General features: G+C 43.6%; 1 protein-coding gene across 5 annotated transcripts in view; it reads left to right on the forward strand.

Annotated features, from left to right (window-relative positions):
• The window catches only part of TMC5 (transmembrane channel like 5), a 66,472-nt gene that overhangs the window by 22,621 nt on the left and 22,230 nt on the right, over positions 1–21,621 (forward strand). For 3 of the 5 annotated variants that reach the window (XM_045542695.1, XM_045542698.1, XM_045542697.1), the window contains exons 3-11: positions 1,095–1,929; positions 4,672–4,799; positions 8,239–8,328; positions 12,322–12,421; positions 14,472–14,559; positions 14,981–15,229; positions 17,484–17,635; positions 18,963–19,107; positions 20,363–20,518. In XM_045542695.1, the coding sequence (XP_045398651.1) occupies positions 1,175–1,929; positions 4,672–4,799; positions 8,239–8,328; positions 12,322–12,421; positions 14,472–14,559; positions 14,981–15,229; positions 17,484–17,635; positions 18,963–19,107; positions 20,363–20,518 (1,863 nt within the window). In that variant the 5' untranslated portion in view covers positions 1,095–1,174. Of the gene's footprint in view, positions 1–1,094; positions 1,930–4,671; positions 4,800–8,238; positions 8,329–10,772; positions 11,298–12,321; positions 12,422–14,471; positions 14,560–14,980; positions 15,230–17,483; positions 17,636–18,962; positions 19,108–20,362; positions 20,519–21,621 lie in introns of those variants that run through there. The other 2 variants (XM_045542699.1, XM_045542700.1) reach the window with 2 other exon arrangements.

Raw genomic sequence — 21,621 nt, forward strand, 5'->3', positions numbered from 1 at the left:
AGAGAGGTTAAGTGACTTGCCCAAGTCCATACAGACAGCAAATGGAAACCAAACCTAGTTCCACCTTATGCCAACGGCTGGTTCCTAACCACTTTCATTTTACAGCATCATAGGTCAGGAGGATGGTGAACACTGATTGGCCAGGCCTGAGTCATGTAACCATCCGGGAGTGGGTAAGGAATGCAATCAGCCCTTCCTCATCCCCTGGACCGAGAGTAGGGGAGGCAAAGGATGCCCAGAGGAAAATTAGAGCATTAATGCCAAAAGAAGGGGAAATGGCTAACAGGCAAGCAAAAACAACAGATATCTAGCATACTCAGAAATTAAAACCCTACTACTTCTGATTTGAAAGTCTGCTGTGTGCTATAGATTAGAGCTTACGGAACTCATAAAATTATATTTTCAAACCAGAAGGGGTCATAGTAGCAATTGTCTCCCTACCCAAGTCCTCTAGTTCCCATTAACTATTTTCCTTTGTGCACTCATACTATTAATAATTTATGCTTTGAACCCTAGAACCTCACGTGCAACCAAAATGCTCAAAAAGTCTTTGTTCGTTTCAATCCTTTGGTTCATTGCTCCCCCTCCACTCTCTAAATGAGGGAGTGTATCATTCAAGATATAAGTTTGACTGCATGTATCAAACAAGATAAAAGTTTATTTGTCTCTCACGTAATAGTCAGAGCTGATATGATGGCTCTGCTTGGGGAAGTCAACAACAACCCATGCTCCTCCTAACGGTTGTACAACTGTCCCCAAGGTGGGTGCTGCCTTTATATGCATGGCCCAAGATGGCGCACCATCATTTCCACATTCCAGCCCACAGGAAGTAAGGAGACTGAGATAGGGAGGGATAATCCCTTTCCTTTAACAGCACAACCTGGAGGTTGTATGCAGCGATTCTGCTCACGTCTTTCACCACTCTTATATCGACACCTAGCTGCAAGAGAGGCTGTGAAACATAGTCTTTATTCCAGGCAGCCGTGTACCTAACTGTGAAAGAAAGGAGAACAGGTACTGGAAGATAACCAGCAATCTCTGCAGGGAAGAAAAGGGGAAAAAATCTGACTTTTTCTTTCCTTTTTGTTTTTTAGGCAGTAAAAAAGTATTTCTGAGTAACTGCAAATGCAGGAATGTTTTAATACTGCGGTGAAGAATCTGTACTTGGACCAGCATGTCTGCTTACTACAGGAATAACAGGAGTGAGGAAGATCACAGTTACCAAGACTACTCAGGGTCTCAGAACCCTATGCAGAGGTATTTGAAAACTCAGGATTATCCAGATTTTCCAGCTCCTCTGAACAATCCAGACGACCCCAGCACCAGGAGAAATCCATTCTCTGCAGGCTCCAGAATGAGTCCAGACTATCCTGTGTCTCTGGCAGAGCCAGATTACCCTGGATCTCAGAGTAATCCAGACCATCCTAGCACGGGAAACCATCCATTGTCTGCAACCTCTAGAATCAGTCCAGACTACCACAGATCTCTACCAAAGCCAGATTATATTGAATTGCAGAGTAATCCAAACGACCCAGGCTCATCTGGACAGCCAGACTCCTCTGGATCTCGACGAAATCCTGATGTTGCATATTCTAGAAGCAGTGGAAACTATGCAGACTCCAGAACAAATCCAGATTATCTTGGCTCCCTACGAGAACCAGACTACCCTGGAACTCAGAGCAACTCTAACCATCCTGGCCCCAGAACCAATTCAAGCCATTCAGGCTCCAGAAGGAATCTAGAATATGCTGGTTCCAGAATCAATCCATACACGGACTCTCTGGGAGAGTCACACTTTTTGGGGGAACCAGACTATCCTGGTACTAAGGACAATCAGAACTCTCCAGACATTTGGGGAGAACCTGATTATCCAGATGCTGAGAATGGTCATGATTATGGCTCTTCTGAGACTCCAGAAATGACCAGGGGGTAAGTTCAGGTATTTCCCTTCACTGTGAGTGGGGGCTGAGTGCCAAAGCATCAAGCCAATGGAATTTGGTTGGTAGAGTTTAGATTAGGGACACGTCTGATGGTTTCCATGACCTGATGTCATACCCTACCTGTATGAGTCTCACTATAGACTCAGCCTGAGGCTTGAAGTCCTTACCTAAACTTAATCTTTCATCACCTCTTGCTTGGATCACCTTACCATGCTTTCCATTTCTTCCTAAACCAATCCCTATAAGATATCTAGATCGGGCCTGGCGCGGTGGCTCACGCCTGTAATCCTAGCACTCTGGGAGGCCGAGGCGGGTGGATTGCTTGAGCTCAGGAGTTCGAGACCAGCCTGAGCAAGAGTGAGACCCCGTCTCTGCTAAAAAAAAAAAAAAAATAGAAAGAAATTATCTGGCCAACTAAAATATATATATAGCAAAAATTAGCCGGGCATGGTGGCGCATGCCTGTAGTCCCAGCTACTCGGGAGGCTGAGGCAGTAGGATCGTTTAAGCCCAGGAGTTTGAGGTTGCTGTGAGCTAGGCTGACGCCACGGCACTCACTCTAGCCCAGGCAACAAAGTGAGACTCTGTCTCAAAAAAAAAAAAAAAAAAAGATATCTAGATCCTCACTGGGTTTTTTTTTTTTTTTTTTTGGTAGAGACGAGGTCTCACTATGTTGCCCAGGCTGGTCTCGAACTCCTGGACTCAAGCGACCCTTCGGCCTCAGCCTCCCAAAGTGCTAGGAGTACAGGTGTGAGCCACCGCACCCAGCCCCACTGGTTTGACTTGTGCTACATTGCAAGTGGGGTAAGGGTTAACACTTGATAGTCCTGAATCCAAACACTTTAACCAGAATTACATCAACAGCAATGTGTTCTTATCAAGAAAATCTTTTGAAGATCTAACTCTACAAAGTCAATTCCTCAGTTTTTTATACAAGATCTTTGTATCACTTCTGATTTTTCCACTTTCATTTTTATTTTACTAAAATTTTTGTTGTCAGAATTATTTTTCATAAATACCTTATTGCAGATTTGATTCATTGATCTTCTGCATTGTTATTTTCCTCAAGTTTTACTGATTATAGTTTTCCCCATTGGCAGTATTCTTTTAAGGCCATTTTTAAACATTAAGTCCAGTTTTTCCTGGTTCAGATTCTGTGGATTTTGTTTAAATTTTATCCAAAAGATTTTGATCTTCTGTCAATTTTTGGTCCTTGACAAATTTTACCAGGTACAATCTGGACATTGATAGCAGTAGTTTGGGTAACTTAGTTCTATCAAATCTAATTTTTCCTGGGTTAAGTTTGTCTATGCTTATGTTGCAACAAGATGTGATTCTTATGTAAGTTTTTTGGTTTAATCTCTAACAAATTTTACCATGTGAAATTTTAACCAATATGAGTCTTATTTTGCATTGACTATTTCTGCTAGTAATATTTATGAACTTGATAAAAACTGATGGCTTGTACTTATCTCTAGAAACAAGGATATGGGATTTGGGTGTGCAATAGTCAAAATACCTTTTGTACCTAAATATCATGGTTAACAGGACCAGATCAAAAATGTCCTCCTCTGGTCCATTGGTAGTGGGTTATCAGAACTTACTAACATTAGTGTCACTAAAGTTGGTATACAACCCCCCACTGCCAAATTTGACTAGCAAAAAATATCTTCCTTGGTCTTGTCTCCCACTGCCTGATTCATCATTCCAAAAAACACCTTTGATCCTGTCACTCCTCTGCTTTTCATCTTAACCTTTGGGAGAAAGGCCATGCCACTTCACGTGTAGAACATTTATGAATGAGGGTACATTGTGCTAAGGTAAGATGCTGGCCAAAGACATGCCTGATTGACCTCCTCCTATCTCTCCTATCCCCTTCTTGCCTTGACCCTATACTCTAGGTCAGTGGTTCTTGACTTGGGCTGATCCTTAGAATTACTTGGTTACCTGGGAAACTTTAAAAATAATACAGATTCCTGAGCCCAACCTTTCAGAACTTCTGATTTAATTGTCTGGGACAGAGCTTGGGGACTGGTATATACTGTATATATTAAATTGAGAACCATTGCTCTAGGTTAATTGATTTTCATAACATTTCCTTTTTATATTCAGCTCTTTCTGGCCTTATATCTTTATTTATGCTATTTTTTATCCTTGGAATGCTCTCCCCCTAACTATGTATGAATGTATCCTTCTAATCTTGCTCAGTTGTCTCTTTCCCATGTAGATTTCCCCCTTCAACTCTCAGCCGGAATTCTTTCCTTCCTGTGAGCTCCTTGGGCCTGTCTTCTCATCCTCATCTGTTTCCACTTGTGTTACAATTGCTCATAGCTGTGTCTAAGAAGCTGCGCCAGATTGTACCAGGAGCTTCTCAAGGGTAGATACCACATGTCTTCACCTTTGTGTCCTCATCCCCTAGCCCATGCCTAACACATGGTTGGCATTTAGTCAGCATTTGAGGAATGGATGTGTGGGCAGATGGATGGATGGATGGATAGATGGATGGATGGATGGATAAATGGATGGATGGGTGGATAAATGGATGGATAAATGGATAGATAGATGGATAAATGGATGGATGGGTGGGTGGATGGATGGATAGATGGGTAGATGGTTGGACAAATGGATGAATGACTGTCCTTACCACACTATTGGATGGATAGTCATCAATCATTTTAGGATTTTAGGGTGCTCAGCAGAACATCTTCAGTCTATCCTTCATTTCATCATAGGAATGGTGGCCCCTTGGGGATTCATAGGAGAGAGAATGAAGATTACCCTGAAAACACAGAAATGACATCTATGGAGATGACAAATTCATACGGGCACTCTCTTCCAGGTGCTTCTGGAAAAGGCTATGGTAAGCATTTGTCATGTGAGGATCACATCCTGGGAGGTAAACTCCATGGATGTAAGGGCGTCATCATAAGGAGTCATCGCAGAATTGGCGCATCCTCCTCCCCCTCAACACATACCCTCCTTAGACACAGGAGTTGAGAACTCAGTGTCTAGAGAAGCCAGTTGTCATCAATTATCAAGGAAGACCAGCTAAGAGGTGTGGGAAATGGGGACCTGTGTGTCCTGTGCCCACCTGAGGTGGCTAAAGTTCAGTCTGGCCCGGTGTGGTCATGTGGGAATATGGGCTCAGTGTGGCGAGATCCTCAGATTTTTCAAAAGAAGCTAGACATTTGGTTTTTTATGTGAAACCTCTTGATGTCTACATGCTCCAAAATAATTTTCACAAATTAAAAACACTGAGCTGGGCAAACACAATGAATTGTGGACTGCCAGCAGCCACCTTCAGTTCAGCATGTTCTAAAGGTGTCCAGAGGATCAGCATTTGTGTGTTCAGAACTTCCTGGAAGGCAAAGGGGGTAAGAGGCAGCTCCATCCTCAGGTTACTTAGAGCCTAAATAGGTAAACCAAAGTGGCACATCAAGACTAAAGGAAATTAGCAAGCATACTGTTAATATTTGAAACATCATGTTGTCCTCCTAATCTGTTGTGGGTTAAGGTAAGATGCTTAGCTCCAGGAAGCAAAGGAAATTCTAAACAGTTCTTACCTTTCAGGAGGAAAAAAGGGACTTGTTGCCTCATAGGGGAAGCCAGTTCATTGTACAAGACAAAAAAATCCAGGCAATGTTATAGGCATTTAGAGGCTGTGAAGGGCAAAAAAGAGAGGGAGTGTTGGGCCAAGAAGAGAATAAGGGATCCAGGTACTGGAGGTGCCAGTGGAGGACTGATCAGCCTTGAGGGGGCACATGGGGAAGGTTTTGAAGAAGGCAGAGAAGAGTGGACAGGATGCAGTGCCAGGTACTAATGAAAGGCATTGATGGTTTCACATCGGCGTAGAAAATACTCATCTGGGAGTCCAGACATCCGCTGTTCAGCCCAGGGCTATTCCAGACCTTTATTCCATGCATTCCTCAATAGGGTTCAATAGCAATCCCAAAGGAAGCAAATTTGTCCTTGCAAGGCCAGAAAAAATCTTACTCTTTTTATGTATAAAGCACAGATACACATAGTACATAAACAGATACACAGTCTATCTGTGGTACTGGAATTTCATGGAGGAGGGCAATGATGAAAAAAATGTCTTAAAAGACCCGATAGGGCAGGGGTCCCCAACCTAGGGTGAGTTGTATAATTATTTCATTATATATTACAATGTAATAATAATAAAAATAAAGTGTGCAATAAATGTAACGCACTTGAATCATCCCAAACCACCCCCCACCTCCCCAGTCTATGGAAAAATTTTCTTCCATGAAAACAGTCCCTGGTGCCAAAAAGGTTGGGGATCGCTGCTATAGGGGACTGATAATGAGAAAAGATTGAGAGACACTGACCTACCCTAATGCTAGCCGAACTAATAATGCCGAGCCAGTCTGGAGTATTTCCTATGCCCTGGGGACCGCCGAGCACTTTGCTTTTATTGTCTTGTTTAATCTGTACAACCACCTTTCAGGCAGGCACCGCTGCTCTCCTTGTTTTAACAGATGGGAAAACAGGCTCAGAAAGAAGCACGCCCAAGGTCACCTAACCACTAAATTAACAGAGCCAGGATCGAATCCAGTCTCTCTGACCCAAGGCCTGACCTCTTATTTACCCTGTATTACTATTGGGCCAAATCAGGCCAAAGACAAACAGATTCCTGACCACCAGGCTCTGTAAAACACTGGAAATGAAAATGCTTTGGCAAAAAAAAAAAAAATCAAGCATAGCTTCCTTCTCTGGACTCCTTTGTAGGACACAAAGGTTGTAGCCTTTGGCAATCACTTGTCCCACATCACCCCATCCTGATAAACTATTCACTCCTTAAGAAGAATCTGTGTTAATCTATGTATCTTCCAAGGCTCCAGGTGTTCTTCCTAGTGTCTCAGTGCCTGGCACACAGTAGGCACTTGAGAAATGCTAACAGAATTAATAGCAACAGCTCTCAGAGTTGTATCAGTTAGCCATTGCCACAGGAGTGCTGCATAACAAACAAGTCCCTGAACCCAGAGTCATGCAATAAACAAGCATTTATTTCTCACTTACACATCTGCAGGATTGGTTGGAGCTTGGCTGGAGGCTGAGTTTGGTTGTCTTGGCTTCTGGTCATGAGTTCTGCTTAGGTTTAGTGTCCTTCTTCTTGGACCAGTGAGCTACTAGGGCATTTTCTTCCTGTGGCATAAGCTGGAAATAGCAAGCAGACACACACAATGTCCTTAAAAGTCTTGGCTTGGAACAGGCACACAGTCATTTCTGCCATATTCCATTGGTAAAAGCAAGTCACATTACCAAGCCCACCATCAACAGAGGTGGCCGAGGTGGGGGAAGTGTGATATTCATACTTCCACAATACCACAATAGTTAATATAAGTTAAGAGTTTACTATGTGCCAGGATTACTGAATCACTTTGCAAGTATTAACTGATTCAACTTCCCCAATAAGCTTATGCAAAGGTCCTATTATTATCCCTATTTTACAGACTATGCTATTGAAACTCAGAGACGTTAAGTAACATGCCTGGGGGCACACAGCTAGTAAGTAACAGGGCTGGGAATCATTCCCAGGCAAGTTCCAAAATCTCCTGCAATGTAATTCTGTGTACAGTCCTCATCAAAATGTGGTCCGTTTTCTCTGTTGAGGAGTTTATGTTTAATGTTCACCATGGGTTGAATAAAAATATATTGAAATGTGACACTGTTGTGACAATGCCGAGAGTAGATTCTGTGCCTGAGGAAATCATGCCATATTTCAAATTTATTCATGTGTCATCATAATATGCCAGAGCTGGAAGGAACCTCTGTACTCACCTAGACAAGTATTTTTCGAGCTCTGAGTTTAACTGATTAATAAGTTGTGAAATAAATTTTTTAAAATGAAAAGAGTGGAATAGAGTAAGAGTATATAATGGTGCAGTTTATGTAGTCAAGCAAAGTATTGTTTTGTGAAACTTGTTTTTCAGTTCTGTATGTATAGCTGTGTCCCAGATCACAATGTAACAATTATTTTTAACTATGGATTATCATCAAATGAAGACCATTGATCTAGGCTGATTATATTTAACAGCATCATTTTTGTATTTTTGTCCTATTTTCCACCAAAGTTCTTCTTTTTGTTTTTTTTTTTTTAGAACAATTCATGACATGTAACCCAAGTTCTTAATTATTGGTCTGTGAGAATGTCACAAACAGGGTCTCAGTCTTACTGACCATTACTGACCAATACTGACACATCGTAACTATTGCACACTCAGTAACATCTAGTGTGGTGAGATTAACTGGAAATGTCTCCCTCTTCTTCCATCCAGTGAACCCTGCTTATGTAGGTGAAAGTAGTCCTGTCCGTGCTTTTGAAAACCCACCCTTGTCTGAACGCGATTGGCACAAGTCACCCCAAGGTAAGGCTTAATGGACTATGACCAAAAAGTCCACGTTGGAGAAGGAAGGTGTGCAAGGCAATCTAGCCATTGCCATTTCCTCTTGGCCTCTGGTCCCGTCGCTGATACAGTACTTGCTTAATTTATCACAATGGAGTTTTCTTTTAGACATATAGTATTTTCCCCTTCTGGGTATCAGGGTGTCTTCCTTAGGAATCTTCTGGTTGTAAGTGACAGAAACCTAACTCATATGGGTACTGGCCCAAAGGGAATTTATTAGCTCATGTGGGGGGAAGGGTATGGGGGAAACTTAACTGAAAATAGAAATACTTTCCTGTACCTAGTACAGTGCCTGGCACGTAGTAGGCATTTTAGAGATATTTGTTGGATTAATTTGTTGAATGAGTTACAGAAGCCAGTGCCACCTGGACTCTCCTGTTCATCCATTTCTCATCTTTGCTTGACTCAGCTCCTCTGAAAGCTTGACCTTGTTCATCTCCGTCGGAGTCAGGCCTTGTCCGCAGGCCCTCACACCCCCTCAGCTTGGCTACCTCATTAGGATGCCTTTCTTTCTCCCTGGGTCTGTCCATCAATGCTGGGGAAGGAGTTTGACCTGCCCTACTTGGAGCATATGCTCACACTTGGATCCATCATTTTTACCACAGGGGACAAGACCGGGTCACCTGCCTGTGTTGGTAGGGATAAGGTGCATTGATCAGAATTTTCTCAATAATCATACAATTATTATGATGGTACAGTATGGAAGCAATCAGATTGGTGGAAGACGGAAGGCTTTGAAATCAGTTAGGAAGCTCTCTAAGTATCGCTATGCGCAGTGAGGAAGGTCTAATCGGAGGCAGAGAGTGAGACATGGAAAGGAAGCAACAGAGGAGTGAGCCAGGGAATGCTGGGGCCACAGGCAAGTCTGTGAACAACAAGGAACAAACCTATAGGGTCCTCCATGCAATAATGCACACTGAGGGACCCCATGACTTAAAGCTCTCTCTGGCCTCCCATCCCAAGAGCCTGTGCGATGACCATTGCCCCATCCTTCAAGAGCTTTCTCAAGGAGGCATATACTTTCCCAAGAGTTAGATGTTGCTACTTGGGAGAGAAAACCATGGGGATATAAATGAGTGCGCTCTCCATTTGGTTCCCACTGAAGCAGAGAATGGCTTTAACTGTCAGGAAGAAGAAAAGCCTTGAAACTTCGTCAGACTGCTCTGTCTGGCCAGCCTGAGGCTTAGGGACTGTATAGAAAAAAAACACTCGGTGTTTTTTCTATTCTTTTACTTCACAACAATCAACACAGAAGACTTCTGTGACCAAATATGTGGAGGTTTCTCCCCACATACCAAGCAAGCAAGCAATTCTGCAGCCGACACTGGCTGGGCACGCTGCAGTTCGATTCTGACACTCCCCGGAGACAGCACCAGGTCCCGCATGGGGAGGGCTCGGTCCCACCAGACTGGCCCCTGCTTCAGACACCAGTTGAAAGGCCTCTGGAACTTCTGACCAGGTGGCTTCGAGTTCGGGTTCCCATGAGTCTCTCCTTGAGTTCAATTAATTTGCTAGAGCAGCTCACAGAACTCAGGAAAAAAACACTGGTTTATTATAAAGGATGTTACGAAGGATACAGTTGCAGAGGTGCATACGGCGAGGTATGGGGAAGGGGTGCAGAGCTTCCCTGCCCTCACCAGGTGCACCACCCTCCAGGAACCCCCGCATGTTCAGCCATCCCTGAGCTCCCCGAACTCGGTCCTAGTGATCCTTTGATGGAGACCTCATTGGATAGGCATGATTGACAATCATGTAGAAATGTGATTGGCCACAACGGGTGTGATCTAATACTAATAGGCTGAGTGGGGAAACCCAGCAAGGCCTGTCTGCTGAGATCCTCATCGGCCTCTGTGTGCAGCATTCCTTCCTCTACAGTCCTTAGCAGGTGAATGTTCGTCCCCTTATTTTCAAGATGGTGAAGGAGGAGAAGTGTTGTAGGGCAAACTGTTGCCTTTTAAAGAGCATTCCTGGAAGTCACATGTCTCATTGGTTAAAACTGGGCCAAGGGTGGGTCCACCCGTAACCACAAAGGAAGCCGGGAGAATTTTAACTGAGCATGGTGTCCACCCAGGGAATGAAGCTTCTGCTGGTATTAATATGAGAAAAAAGGAGAATGGATACTGGAGGCAGACAATAGTGGTGTCTACCCCGCAAGACAGGCAGGAGATGCTAACTGTATCACTATAAACCTGTCAGGATTTATATAGGCATGTAAAAATTATAAATATAAAATATAAGTCTAGGCCAGTGGCACTCAGTTAAAAAGAAAATCTTGCCCTTTGATTATGAGTCATTTCGAAGAATCTCTTCTTTCTGTTTCTAGAATCTTATTGTCTTAAATGGAGATTCTGTTTCTGATTTCTTGCCTAGCTACCAAGACAGAATTCTCTGTCTCTCCTCCTGAGAAGACCCCTCTGGGGGTAGATGCGGGGAGTTATGTTGTGATTTGTGTGGGGCTGGCTTTGGTGGTCTCACCCTGGCATTTAAAAAATGTGAATGGTGCATCCCCTTGTGACTGCCTTCACTTTCCCCCGGGAGTCCCCACAATGCCAGTGTGACTGCTATGTGAGGGCTTTGGAAGCCCATCCCAGGGAAGAACAAGGCTTTCAGGGGGCAAGAGATGCTGTCTGAAGACTATGGGAATGAAATCGTCATAGAGGTTGAAAATGTTCCATCTGGGGTCCAAAGCCATCCATCCTCAAATCAGATTTGTCACGAAAAGGCACTGGTTAACTCAAGCTTCAGCATGGTTTCATCACTATCTGACATCGACGTGACAGACTCTCAGGTTTTTGGCAAAAGAAATGACACAAAGGGCAACCGGTTGTTACGGTTTTCACCATCTTTGAATGAGTCGATTTCTCAGACCCTTCATAGCCCAGAATGCATGGGCGTGGACACTCCCTGTTCTGCACATGAAACCATTCAAGGTAGTAAAACCCTGGGGAAGAGGAGTTAGGGAGGTGGCCAAGAAGGTCTCCAAGTTGTCCACAGGTTTTTTACTTTTAAGACATCTAGTAATGTGGAATGTTTTGTATGTGAACTAAGGACCCTGAGGATGAAAAAAGGGATCACTTTGAGAACTCCCTACTAACAAGAGCTTACTTTGATCAAGCTTAGCTTATTTCATGCACTTGCTTTTTATTATCCATCACATCTAATCTTATTTACTACCCATACCCTTCACCTTTGAGGCAGGCACTTCCATTTACTTGATGAGGAAATTGAAGCTCAGAGAAATTCAGTGACGTGGCAGATCTGGGACCCAAATGCAGGTCTGCCTGATTCCCAAGCCAGAATCCTTAGCCGCTGTACTGTCCCACTTTGGTCGGATTTCTCCTCATCTTGGCTTCAGGCAACAACAAGGAACAAACCTATAGGGTCCTCCATGCAATAATGCACACTGAGGGACCCCATGACTTAAAGCTCTCTCTGGCCTCCCATCCCAAGAGCCTGTGCGATGACCATTGCCTCATCCTTCAAGAACTTTCTCAAGGAGGCATATGGCTTTCCCAAGAGTTAGATGTTGCTACTTGGGAGAGAAAACCATGGGGATATAAATGAGCGCACTCTCCATTTGGTTCCCACTTGGCCTGGGTTCAGGGATAAAAGGAAGCAATGTGGAATATTAAAATGAAAGCGGAGGGATAGGCTGGCCAAACATGTAGGATCTTGTTGGCTTTGCAAAATGTTTTTTTGTCACAGGAAACAGAAAAATAATGAATTGAAATAGAGTGCGACCATTATCATTGGCTGTAGCTTTGAGGTTTAGCACATATATATGTCTTCTTGTTTTCCTCTGTGATCTTTGGGATCCCCAAGTCCACCTATTCTTCTTTCCTCATGCTCTTATAAAAACACTCCCTCACTTCAGCACCATATTTTAAAATGTTATGATTCTGTTAAAGAAAAAAGAAATGAAACTCCATTTATTTTTCTCCCCCACCCCTGCAGGACAAAAGTTAATCGCATCTCTAATACCCATGACATCCAGAGACAGAATTAAAGCCATCAGGAACCAGCCAAGAACCATGGAAGAGAAAAGGAACCTTAGGTATGGATGGAAGCACTTTCTTCTTTCCCAGATTTTACATGAACCTCAATCTTCTACTTTTGCCCCATCTCAAAGAGATAAGAAATGAATAAATGCAAGAGAAGCAACTAATCTTCCTTACAGAAGGATTTCAAATAATCTACGTAGGTACCCCTCTTTCTAGGAGCTGGGGCTTAATTCCCACCCCTTGGCTGGAGTGTGGGCTGAGCTTGGTGTCTTGCTTCCAAGGAGTAGAGTGCGGAAGGAAGGGGAGTAACTTTCCATTGGAGAAGTCTGGCTAACACTGCCTTGGCCAGGTGCTCCAGGTTAATACCCCCAAAGATAAGCCATGTGATGAGAAAGACATGTCCCCTCTGTGGTACTCTCTCCTAAAACCCATAACCCTGGTCGAAACAGGGAAAAACATCAGGCAAATCCCAACCAAAGGACATTCTACAAAATACTCCTTGAAACTGTCCAAGTAATCAAAAACAAGGAAAGTCTGAGAAACCGTCATAACCTAGAGGGTTCTAAAGAGACATGACAATGCAATGTGGTGTCTGGATGGGGTTCTGGAATAGAAAATGGACATCAGTGGGAAAAATGGTAAAATCTGAATAGCCTGGAGTTTAGGTAATAGCAATGTACCAACGTTGGTTTCTTAGTTTTGATGAGCCTACAACGGAAAGTGAGTAGCATATGGGAACGCTCCATAATGCCTTTGCACCTTCACTGCAAATGTCAAACTACTCTAAAATAAAAAGTTTACTTAAAAAGAAAAAAAGAAGAAGAAGACTGTAGGATATTTCTAAGCCCAGCAATTCAAAAACAAGTGTGAGGGCTGTCTTAGCCTTCAGATGTTACATTAATTGTTCCTCAATCTTTTTCTTTTTCTTTTTGCAATTTGTAATAGTTGGCAGAAACTAGCAGAGTGGATGCAACAATTGCCAAGAAATGATTCAAGGATTTAGTTTTTCCTGAGGTTTGAAAGATAAATTTCAATACCTGGCAGGAATTTGTCAACGAGTAAGTAACTTATGAATGGCAGAAAGAAAGTCAGGGCCAATCAAGGTGGAAGGAGATTGCAAGAGGAGGACCAAAAAGGTCTGGTCTGCCCCAATCTTCTGGGGCAAAACAGGTGGTGGGGAGATTTGAGCTGAGTTTTGAAAGACGGGGAGGTGGTGGTGGGTATTTGAGGTGGACCAAAGAAAGCCAGGAAACAACCAGAACAAAGTAGATGCGGTGAGTTCATGGAAGGATAACGAGACACCAGCTGTGACTGTGTCTTTCTCAAAACGCTCTTCCATTTCAAACTCTGCATGGCTCCTCTGTCACAGAATAAGGGCACCAAAGACCTTACAGTAGGATTTCTCAACCTCAGTACAACTGACATCATAGGACCATTGCGGGGGCTGTCTTGTTCCTTGCAGGGTGTTTAGCAGCATCACTGGCCTCTACTCAGTAGATGCCAAAGCACCCCTCTCCCAGTTTGACAACCAAAAAAGTCCCCAGGCATTGTCAGTTGTCCCCTAGGGGGCAACATCGCCCCAAGTTGAGAACCACTGACTTACAGGAACACCCCTCTCCCCCACGTTATTGTTCATATCCTCCTGTTTTCCCTTCTCTCATTCCGCTCCAGCCTGGCCTCCTTGCTGTTCTTCCCCTGCGTGGGGCTTCGTGTTGGCCCTGCCATATGCCTGGGGAATTGCCTTATCCATACGACCAATCCCTCCTCTCCTTTAAGCAGGGTGATCTCAGCTATCACTATATTTCAAGTTTTAAAACTGTCTCCCCACCATTATTTCTCATCTCTTTACCCTGCTCTGTTGTTTTCTTTTTCCTTCTAATGGTACAAATCACCTTCTAATATACTGTATAGTTTACCCGTTTTATTATTATGTTTATTTGTTGTCTTTCTCTTCCGAAGAGGACACTGGCTCCATGAGCCAGGGGAATTGCTCTCTTACCACCTGGAACCGTGCCTGGCACATCATAGGCGCTCAGTGACTATTTCTTGAATGAATGTATTACAGCATTGGTATCTCTCATCTTCTCCTGCTTTTGCCCACAGGAAAATAGTCGACAAAGAAAAAAGTAAACAGTCCCATCGTATCATCAAGCCCAATTGCTGTGTTCAGTGTCTACACTGCATTTCACGGGTAAGTCGGCCTTTACTGCAGTCAGGAAAATGGGCACAGCAAGAGGGTGGAAACAAGGAAGGAGGAGATTGAAGAGAGAGGGGACCCAAGGGAAAGAGGAATCAAAATTCAGGGCGATTTCATGGCCCAGAGCCATTGGGTCCGGAGAGGTGTGATGAAACGAGGTGGGCTGTGTGCGTTGGCCAACTTGGCCATTGTGAGCGGCACCTTCTTCGACAGCAAACCTGGGAAGTTAATAATGACACCACCTTAGACAGTAGTCATGAGGATTGAATGAGATACCATTTGTAAATGTGCTTAGCACTGTGCCTGGCACATCATAGTGCTCTAGAAACAGTGGCTGTTTTTGCTATTAGGGTATCTGCTCAGTAGACGTTTGTTGAGTGAATATCAAGCCGCCCACTTTGCATCCCGACTCCAGGCTTACCAGAGATCCAAGAGCAGCCTGTCGGAACTCCTCAATACCATCAGCCTGTGGCAGAAGACGCTCAAAGTCATCGGAGGCAAGTTCGGAACCAGCGTCCTCTCCTATTTCAATTTTTTGAGGTGGCTTTTGAAGTTCAACATCTTCTCGTTCATCGTGAACTTCAGCTTCATCGTAATCCCTCAGCTCACCGTGGCAGAAAAGAACACCCTCCAGTTCACTGGGCTGGAGCTTTTGACAGGGGCAGTAAGTTCTCCACTTCCCTGACCCCCAGTTCACCGGCTCAGAAACCCAGGGACATACCTTGCTGGTCACCCACTCAGACCTCTCATTTTGCCTGGGGGTGGATGGATGCAGAAAGTGGGTGTTTTAAAATATTTTCCCCCCAAATAATATATACACATCACAGTAGAATTTCTGCCTCCAGAGGTAACTGCTGTGAACAGTCCATGCTGTTGTCCACACTGCTCTTTTTGCAAACATATGGACACATCTATGCATATACACAGATGTCGTTTTCTTTTCTCACAAAAGATGAATTATTCATTATGTATTATCTGCAACCTGCTTTCTTTTACCTAACAATATGTAGTAGACATCTCATGCTAGTGTTCGTAGATCTACATCTTTTTCCTTTTTAATTTTTATCTCTACAAAATACAATGCTCATTTTGAAAAATTCCTACTATGGAAGAGAATTAAGAGAAAGTCCGTTTTACCTCTCATCCGTTGTCCATCTCCCCAGTTTGGGATGTATCTTCGTAGACTGTTTTTTCTTCCCATACGAACATTGATAGATAGACAGATGATAGATAAATAGATGATAGACACATAATCGTTACTGTAAAAATAAAAAAAGGGATAGGATTGTACTACAAGTCTTATTTTGCAACTCTTTTTAGCACACGAAAAACTTTTTTAGCACACTAAAAAAAGTGTAGATTTTTATAAATCTACATTATTTTTTTTAACAGCAACCATAATTTACCTTATTTACCCAGCTCCCTATGGAAGCATATAACCCCTGCCTGTGAGTTTACCTTCATGAAGGGATTTCTGCCACTGAGATTCTATAGAGCAGATTCTGTAACTACAGCCCGAGGGCCAAATCTAGCCCATCTCCTGATTTTGTACCCCCTGAGAACTGAGATTGGTTTTACATTTTTAAGTGGTTTAAAAAGATTGAAAAGAAGTATAACATTTTGTGAAACATGAGAACGATATGAGATTCAAGTTCCAGTGTCCATAAGTAAAGTTCTTTTGGAACAGGGCCACAGACATTTGTTTATGTGTCGTCTATGCTGCTTTCACAATATGACCCGATATAACCGCAGTAGCTGATACAGCAGACATATGACCCGCGAAACCAAAGATGTTTACCATCTAGCTCTTTATTGAAAAAGTTTGCCAGTCCCTGCAGTAGAATGTTCAAAGTAGGTTTCTTTCATTTGTCTTTTTTTCTTTTTCTCTTAAAAAACTTTCCTTGAGTAGATGCATTAAAATGGAATTATTGTATAAATTTTCTCCTTCATTTTTTCTCGTTACTATGTTTATTTTATATATTTGTATGTAGGCAGCATTTTATTAGGAAAAATTTCAAACATACAGAAAAATAAAGAGCAGTATAATAAACACCTTTGTACCTACTATGTAGATTTTAAATTGCCATATTTGTTTTATCTTATTATTTTTGGAAGCATTTTAAAATAAATTACAGACATCAGGACATTTTACTCTGAAATTCTTCAACGTGCATTTCTGAAAAATAAGGATACTTTTCTGCAGTCACAATACGATGTCTAACAAAATTAAAAATTAATGTCATCTAAAATCCAGACCATATTCAAATTTTCCCAATTTTCCACAAAATGTGTAATAATTTGCTTGCTCAGACCAGATTCAATCAAAGACCAGACTTTGCATTCTGTTGTTTTTCCCCCTTATGCCTCTGTTAATCTAGAATAAGCTTCCAGTCCTGGCACCCTCTTTTCCCCTGATAGTGGCTTGTTGCAGAAACCGGACCAGTTTGTCCTGTAGTTTCCAATGTCTTACCTTCTGGAACTGTCTGATTATTTCCTGGTGTCTCTCTGACTTGTGTCTCTGGCTCCTTCTGTCCTGTGAACAGAAATGTAGACCGAAAGGTTTGACTTGTTTCCTACTAAGCATGTTTGGCCATAATACTTAATAGGTGACGGAGGCACATAATGCCCAGCTGTCCTGCTCTTGGTGATGTTTCGCTTGGTCGCTGGGTGCAGGTGGTGACAGCTGGATGTCGCCATTGTGAAGTGATGTTGGTTTGGGGTTCCTTTCCCAGTCTGAGAGCCTAGTGATAAAAAGTGTAGGTTCTCAGTGGCCTCGGGTGCCCCTTTCATGGAAAACTAAATGTCTAAACTAACTGGCCAAAGAGTCTTGCATTCGGAAGAGGTCAACTCTGTTGACCATAGTCAGTTATCGTTTTCTTAAGTGATCCACTTAACCTAGGGTTTATTGTCCCTTTCAGGGTTATTTTAGGGACACGGTGATGTACTATGGCTTTTACACTAATTCTACGATCCAGCACGGGAGCAGCGGGGCATCCTACAACATGCAGCTGGCCTACATCTTCACCGTTGGAGTTTGCTTGGTCATCTGCTTTTTTAGTTTGCTGTTCAGGTATGTGGTGTCTCCTTTCCTGATCCTGGGGCTCCTTTCAGATTTAGGCAAAAACCCAAGAAACTCGAAAATTACCCAGGAAACCGTTTCTCTGCAATTTTGGCTTTCTATGCTTTGTCCCGGAACATAAAATAGGAGTTTGGAAGAGAGGTTTTCGTGTGCTTTTAAGGGAATGCAAATACAGATGTGACGACCCAAGCAGTGATAAGGACAGAAGGATATAATGGACAGTGTCAGAGAGGTGGTACAGATGGAAAACACACATGCGAAAAAATGTTCAACCTCTATGTTAGTTTGCTGGGTGGCTTAAAGAACAGAAATTTATTTTCTCACAGTTCTGGAGGCCAGAAGTCCAAGATCAAGACGTGGGCAGGGTTGGTTTCTTCTAAGGCCTCTCTTCTTGCCTTGTAGATGGTACCTCCTCCTTGTGTCTTTACACGATCTTCCCTCAGTATGTGTCTGTGTCCTAATCTCTTCTTATAAGGACACCATTCATATTGGATTAGGACCCACTTTAATGACCTCATTTAAACTTAATTACTGCTTTAAAGACCCTGCCTCCAAACACAGTCATATTCTGGGTACTGCTGGTTAGGGCTTCCACATGTGGATTTTAGGAGGGACACAACTCAGCCTGTAACCGCCTCACTGCCAGCATGCGAATTCAAACTACAATGAGATTTCGTTGTGTGCTATCAAACTAGGAAATGTTTCTTAAGTTGCTGTTACTGAGTCGTGGCAAATTTTAAAACAGCAGCATCCATTCTATTCAGCATTTATTAATTATGTGCCAGGCTCGTGCTAAGTGCTTTCGGGGCCTGGGATATCCTGTAATAACAACAGCTACCTTTATCAAATGCTTGCTGCTCCAAGTGCCGAACTGACTCTTGTGGAAGGCTGAATAATCTCCTCCCACTGCCCAAAATATCCATGTCTTAATTTCCAGAACCTGTGAATATGTGACTTTATGTGGCCAAGAGATTTTGCAGATGTGATTAAGTATCTTAAAATGGGGAGACTATCCTGGTTTATCCAGATGGTCCCAGTGGAATTGCAAGAGTCCTTATGAAAGGGAGGCAAGAGGTCAGACAGAGAGGTGGAAGGAGGCTACTTGGCTGGTTTGAGGATGGAGGAGGTGGCCACAAGCCAAGGAATGCAGGCAGCTTAACCATCATGCTGTGACCACATGCTCCAGGCAAAGAACTTGGGGCTGACTCTTCCATGTTACCTTTCACCATTAATGACAGGACTGTCCTTTGTTTAATCACTGCACTCCCCAACGCCTGCCATAATAACCCTCGGGTGTCTTGGTTTCTGCCTTCCCTAGCATGGCTAAGTATTTCCGGAACAACTTCATTAACCCCCACATTTACTCCAGAGGGATCGCTAAGCTTATCTTTTGCTGGGACTTCACCGTCACTAATGAAAAAGCTGTGAAGCTAAAACAGAAGAATCTCAGCACGGAGATAAGGGTAAGGCAAGCTCACTCTGCCCAACATCTTCCTTCAGCCAGTATCCTTCCCTTCTCCAATCTGTCTAACTTTTCTTTAAGTAATAATGAATTATTGTTTATTGCCCATGAGACTGACAAAAAAATTAAAATATTCATAATGCCTAGTGCTGGTTATGATGTAGGGAAATGGACATTTTCATATCACATCGTGGCTTTGTAATTGGTACAACCTTTCTGGAGACCAATTTAGTGATTTATATCAAACTGGTAAATGTGCATGCTTCTTGACTCCACAGTTCCAGGTTTAAAATTTTACTCTAGGCCATAGCTCATGCCTATAATTCCAGCACTTTGGGAGGCAGAGGTGGGAGGATCACTTGGGGCCAGGAATTGGAGAACAGCCTAGGCAATAGAGTGAGATGATGTCTCTATAACAATTGAAAAAAAAAATTAGCCAGAGGTGGTGGCATGCTCTTGTAGTCCCAACTACTTGGGAGGCTGAGGCAGGAGGGTCACTCGAGTCCAGGAGTCCCAGGCTGCAGTGAGCTATGATCATGCCACTGCACTCTGGCCTGGGCAAAAGAGCAAGACTCCATTTCTAAAAAAAATGAAAAATAAAATTTAAAAAGTAAATGAATAAAATTTTACTCTAGGGCAGTGGTTTTCAGCCCAGAGCAATCTCGCCTCCCAGGGGGACATCTGGCAACGTCTGGAGGTTTTTTTGGTTGTTACAATTGGGGAGAGGGTGCTGCTGGCATCTAGTGGGTAGAGGCCAGGGATGCTGCTAGATGTCCTACAATGAACAGGGCAGCTGTCACAACACAGACTTATCCAGCCCAAAATGTTAGTAGTGCAGAGGTTGAGAAACCCTGGTCTACAGAAACAAACTTATTAAAAAGAAAGAGCAAGCAGAATTTATAAATAAAGGGGTTTTGACAAGAGGGTGGCAGATGTTAACTTCTTCCTCTGTGTGGAGACTCAGCCGTATTCTTCCAGAAAGAGCTCTGTGACCTCAGTGTACTTTCCTCAAGAACATGGTTGTGGCCTGTTAGTCCCATCTGTTCCTCTAAGATGGAAATGGAGTTTGGGGATTCTTGGCCCATTTGAGAGTCCCCCACTGGTGTCCCATAATCCATGTCCTTCATGAACTTTTCCCTCTCTCTCACCTGTGGGACTGGACTGGGTTTGTGTCTCTGGGTGCAGCAGGAGCTCACCTGGGGTCTTTGCTAGCAGAGGGGGATCTGTGGGTTAACTTGACTTTCTTGCATTTCTAGGAGAACCTGTCAGAGATCCTTCAGGAGAACACCAAGTTAACATTCCATCAGCAGCTGAGCCGCTTCTCTGCCCACATGGCCGCCTGGACCGTCTCGGCTGGGGTGGCCATCGCCTGCTGCGTGGCTGTGTATTACCTGGCTGAGTACAACTCAGAGGTGACCAGAGAGCGAGGAACACCAGGGGCAGAGCAGAGAGAACCAGGGGAAGGGTTGGGATGCCGAGGGAGACAGTGGTGTAGAGCCCTCTGCTCAGCCCAGTGTCTGTGGCCAGTAGCATCGGCACCAGCAGGAAGCTCATTAAAAAAATGCAGGATCTCCCCTGCTGCCCTGGCCCCTGAACTCAGAAGCTGCATCTTAGCAAGTTCCCCAGGTGATGTGTGTGCACGGGGCAAGCGAGAAGCTCTGGGCTAGTGGAGAGATGGGAACTTTGGCCATAGGCCTGGGATCAAGTTCTCGTTTCTTCCTCTATTATTCTATCCCTAATGCCTCCCACAGCCCCTGCCACAGAGTAGACATTCGATAAATATTGTGAACTGATGGATGCTGGCAAGTGATTTAATCTTTCTGGGGCCAGGTTCCTTGTCTGTAAAACAACAATATTCTACCTGGCTTTGTAGGCAGGTGGTAAAGATTAGGAAAAAAAATCACATGGTGGGTCCACCCAGTGCCTGGTCCCATGGGGGACAAAGAAATGATTTGGGGCCAGTTGCGGTGGCTCATGCTTGTAATCCTAGTACTTTGGGAGGCCAAGGCAGGAGGATCGCTGGAGGTCAGGAGTTTGAGATCACCCTGAGCAAGACCCTGTCTCTACAAAAAAAGAAATAGAAAAGTTAGCCAGGCATGGTGATAAGCGCCTGTAGTTCCAGCTACTCAGGAGGCTGAGGCAGGAGGATCGCTTGAGCCCAGGAGTTCAAGGTTACAGTGAGCTATGATGATTCCACTGCACTCTAGCCCAGACGACGGAGCAAGACCCTGTCTCAAACAAACAAACAAAAAATGATTTGGGCTCTGAGACTTGTTAGCTGGGTAGCTAGGTGGCCTTGGCAAAGTAGTTTTACTATAGGTTTCAGCTTTCTTTTCTGGAAAATGGGGCCAATTGTATCCAGTTTACTGACCTCTAGAATTGTGGTGCAGGTTAGTCTGATTATGTCACTTTCTTTAATGACTTCCCATTATCCTCAATATAAAACCTGTTCTACATGGCATGACTGATAAATCTTTTATAATCTGACCCCTGCCCACATCTCTAGCCTCACACC

Source organism: Lemur catta, chromosome 2 (assembly GCF_020740605.2).
Source record: "Lemur catta isolate mLemCat1 chromosome 2, mLemCat1.pri, whole genome shotgun sequence".
Classification (NCBI taxonomy): domain Eukaryota; kingdom Metazoa; phylum Chordata; class Mammalia; order Primates; family Lemuridae; genus Lemur; species Lemur catta.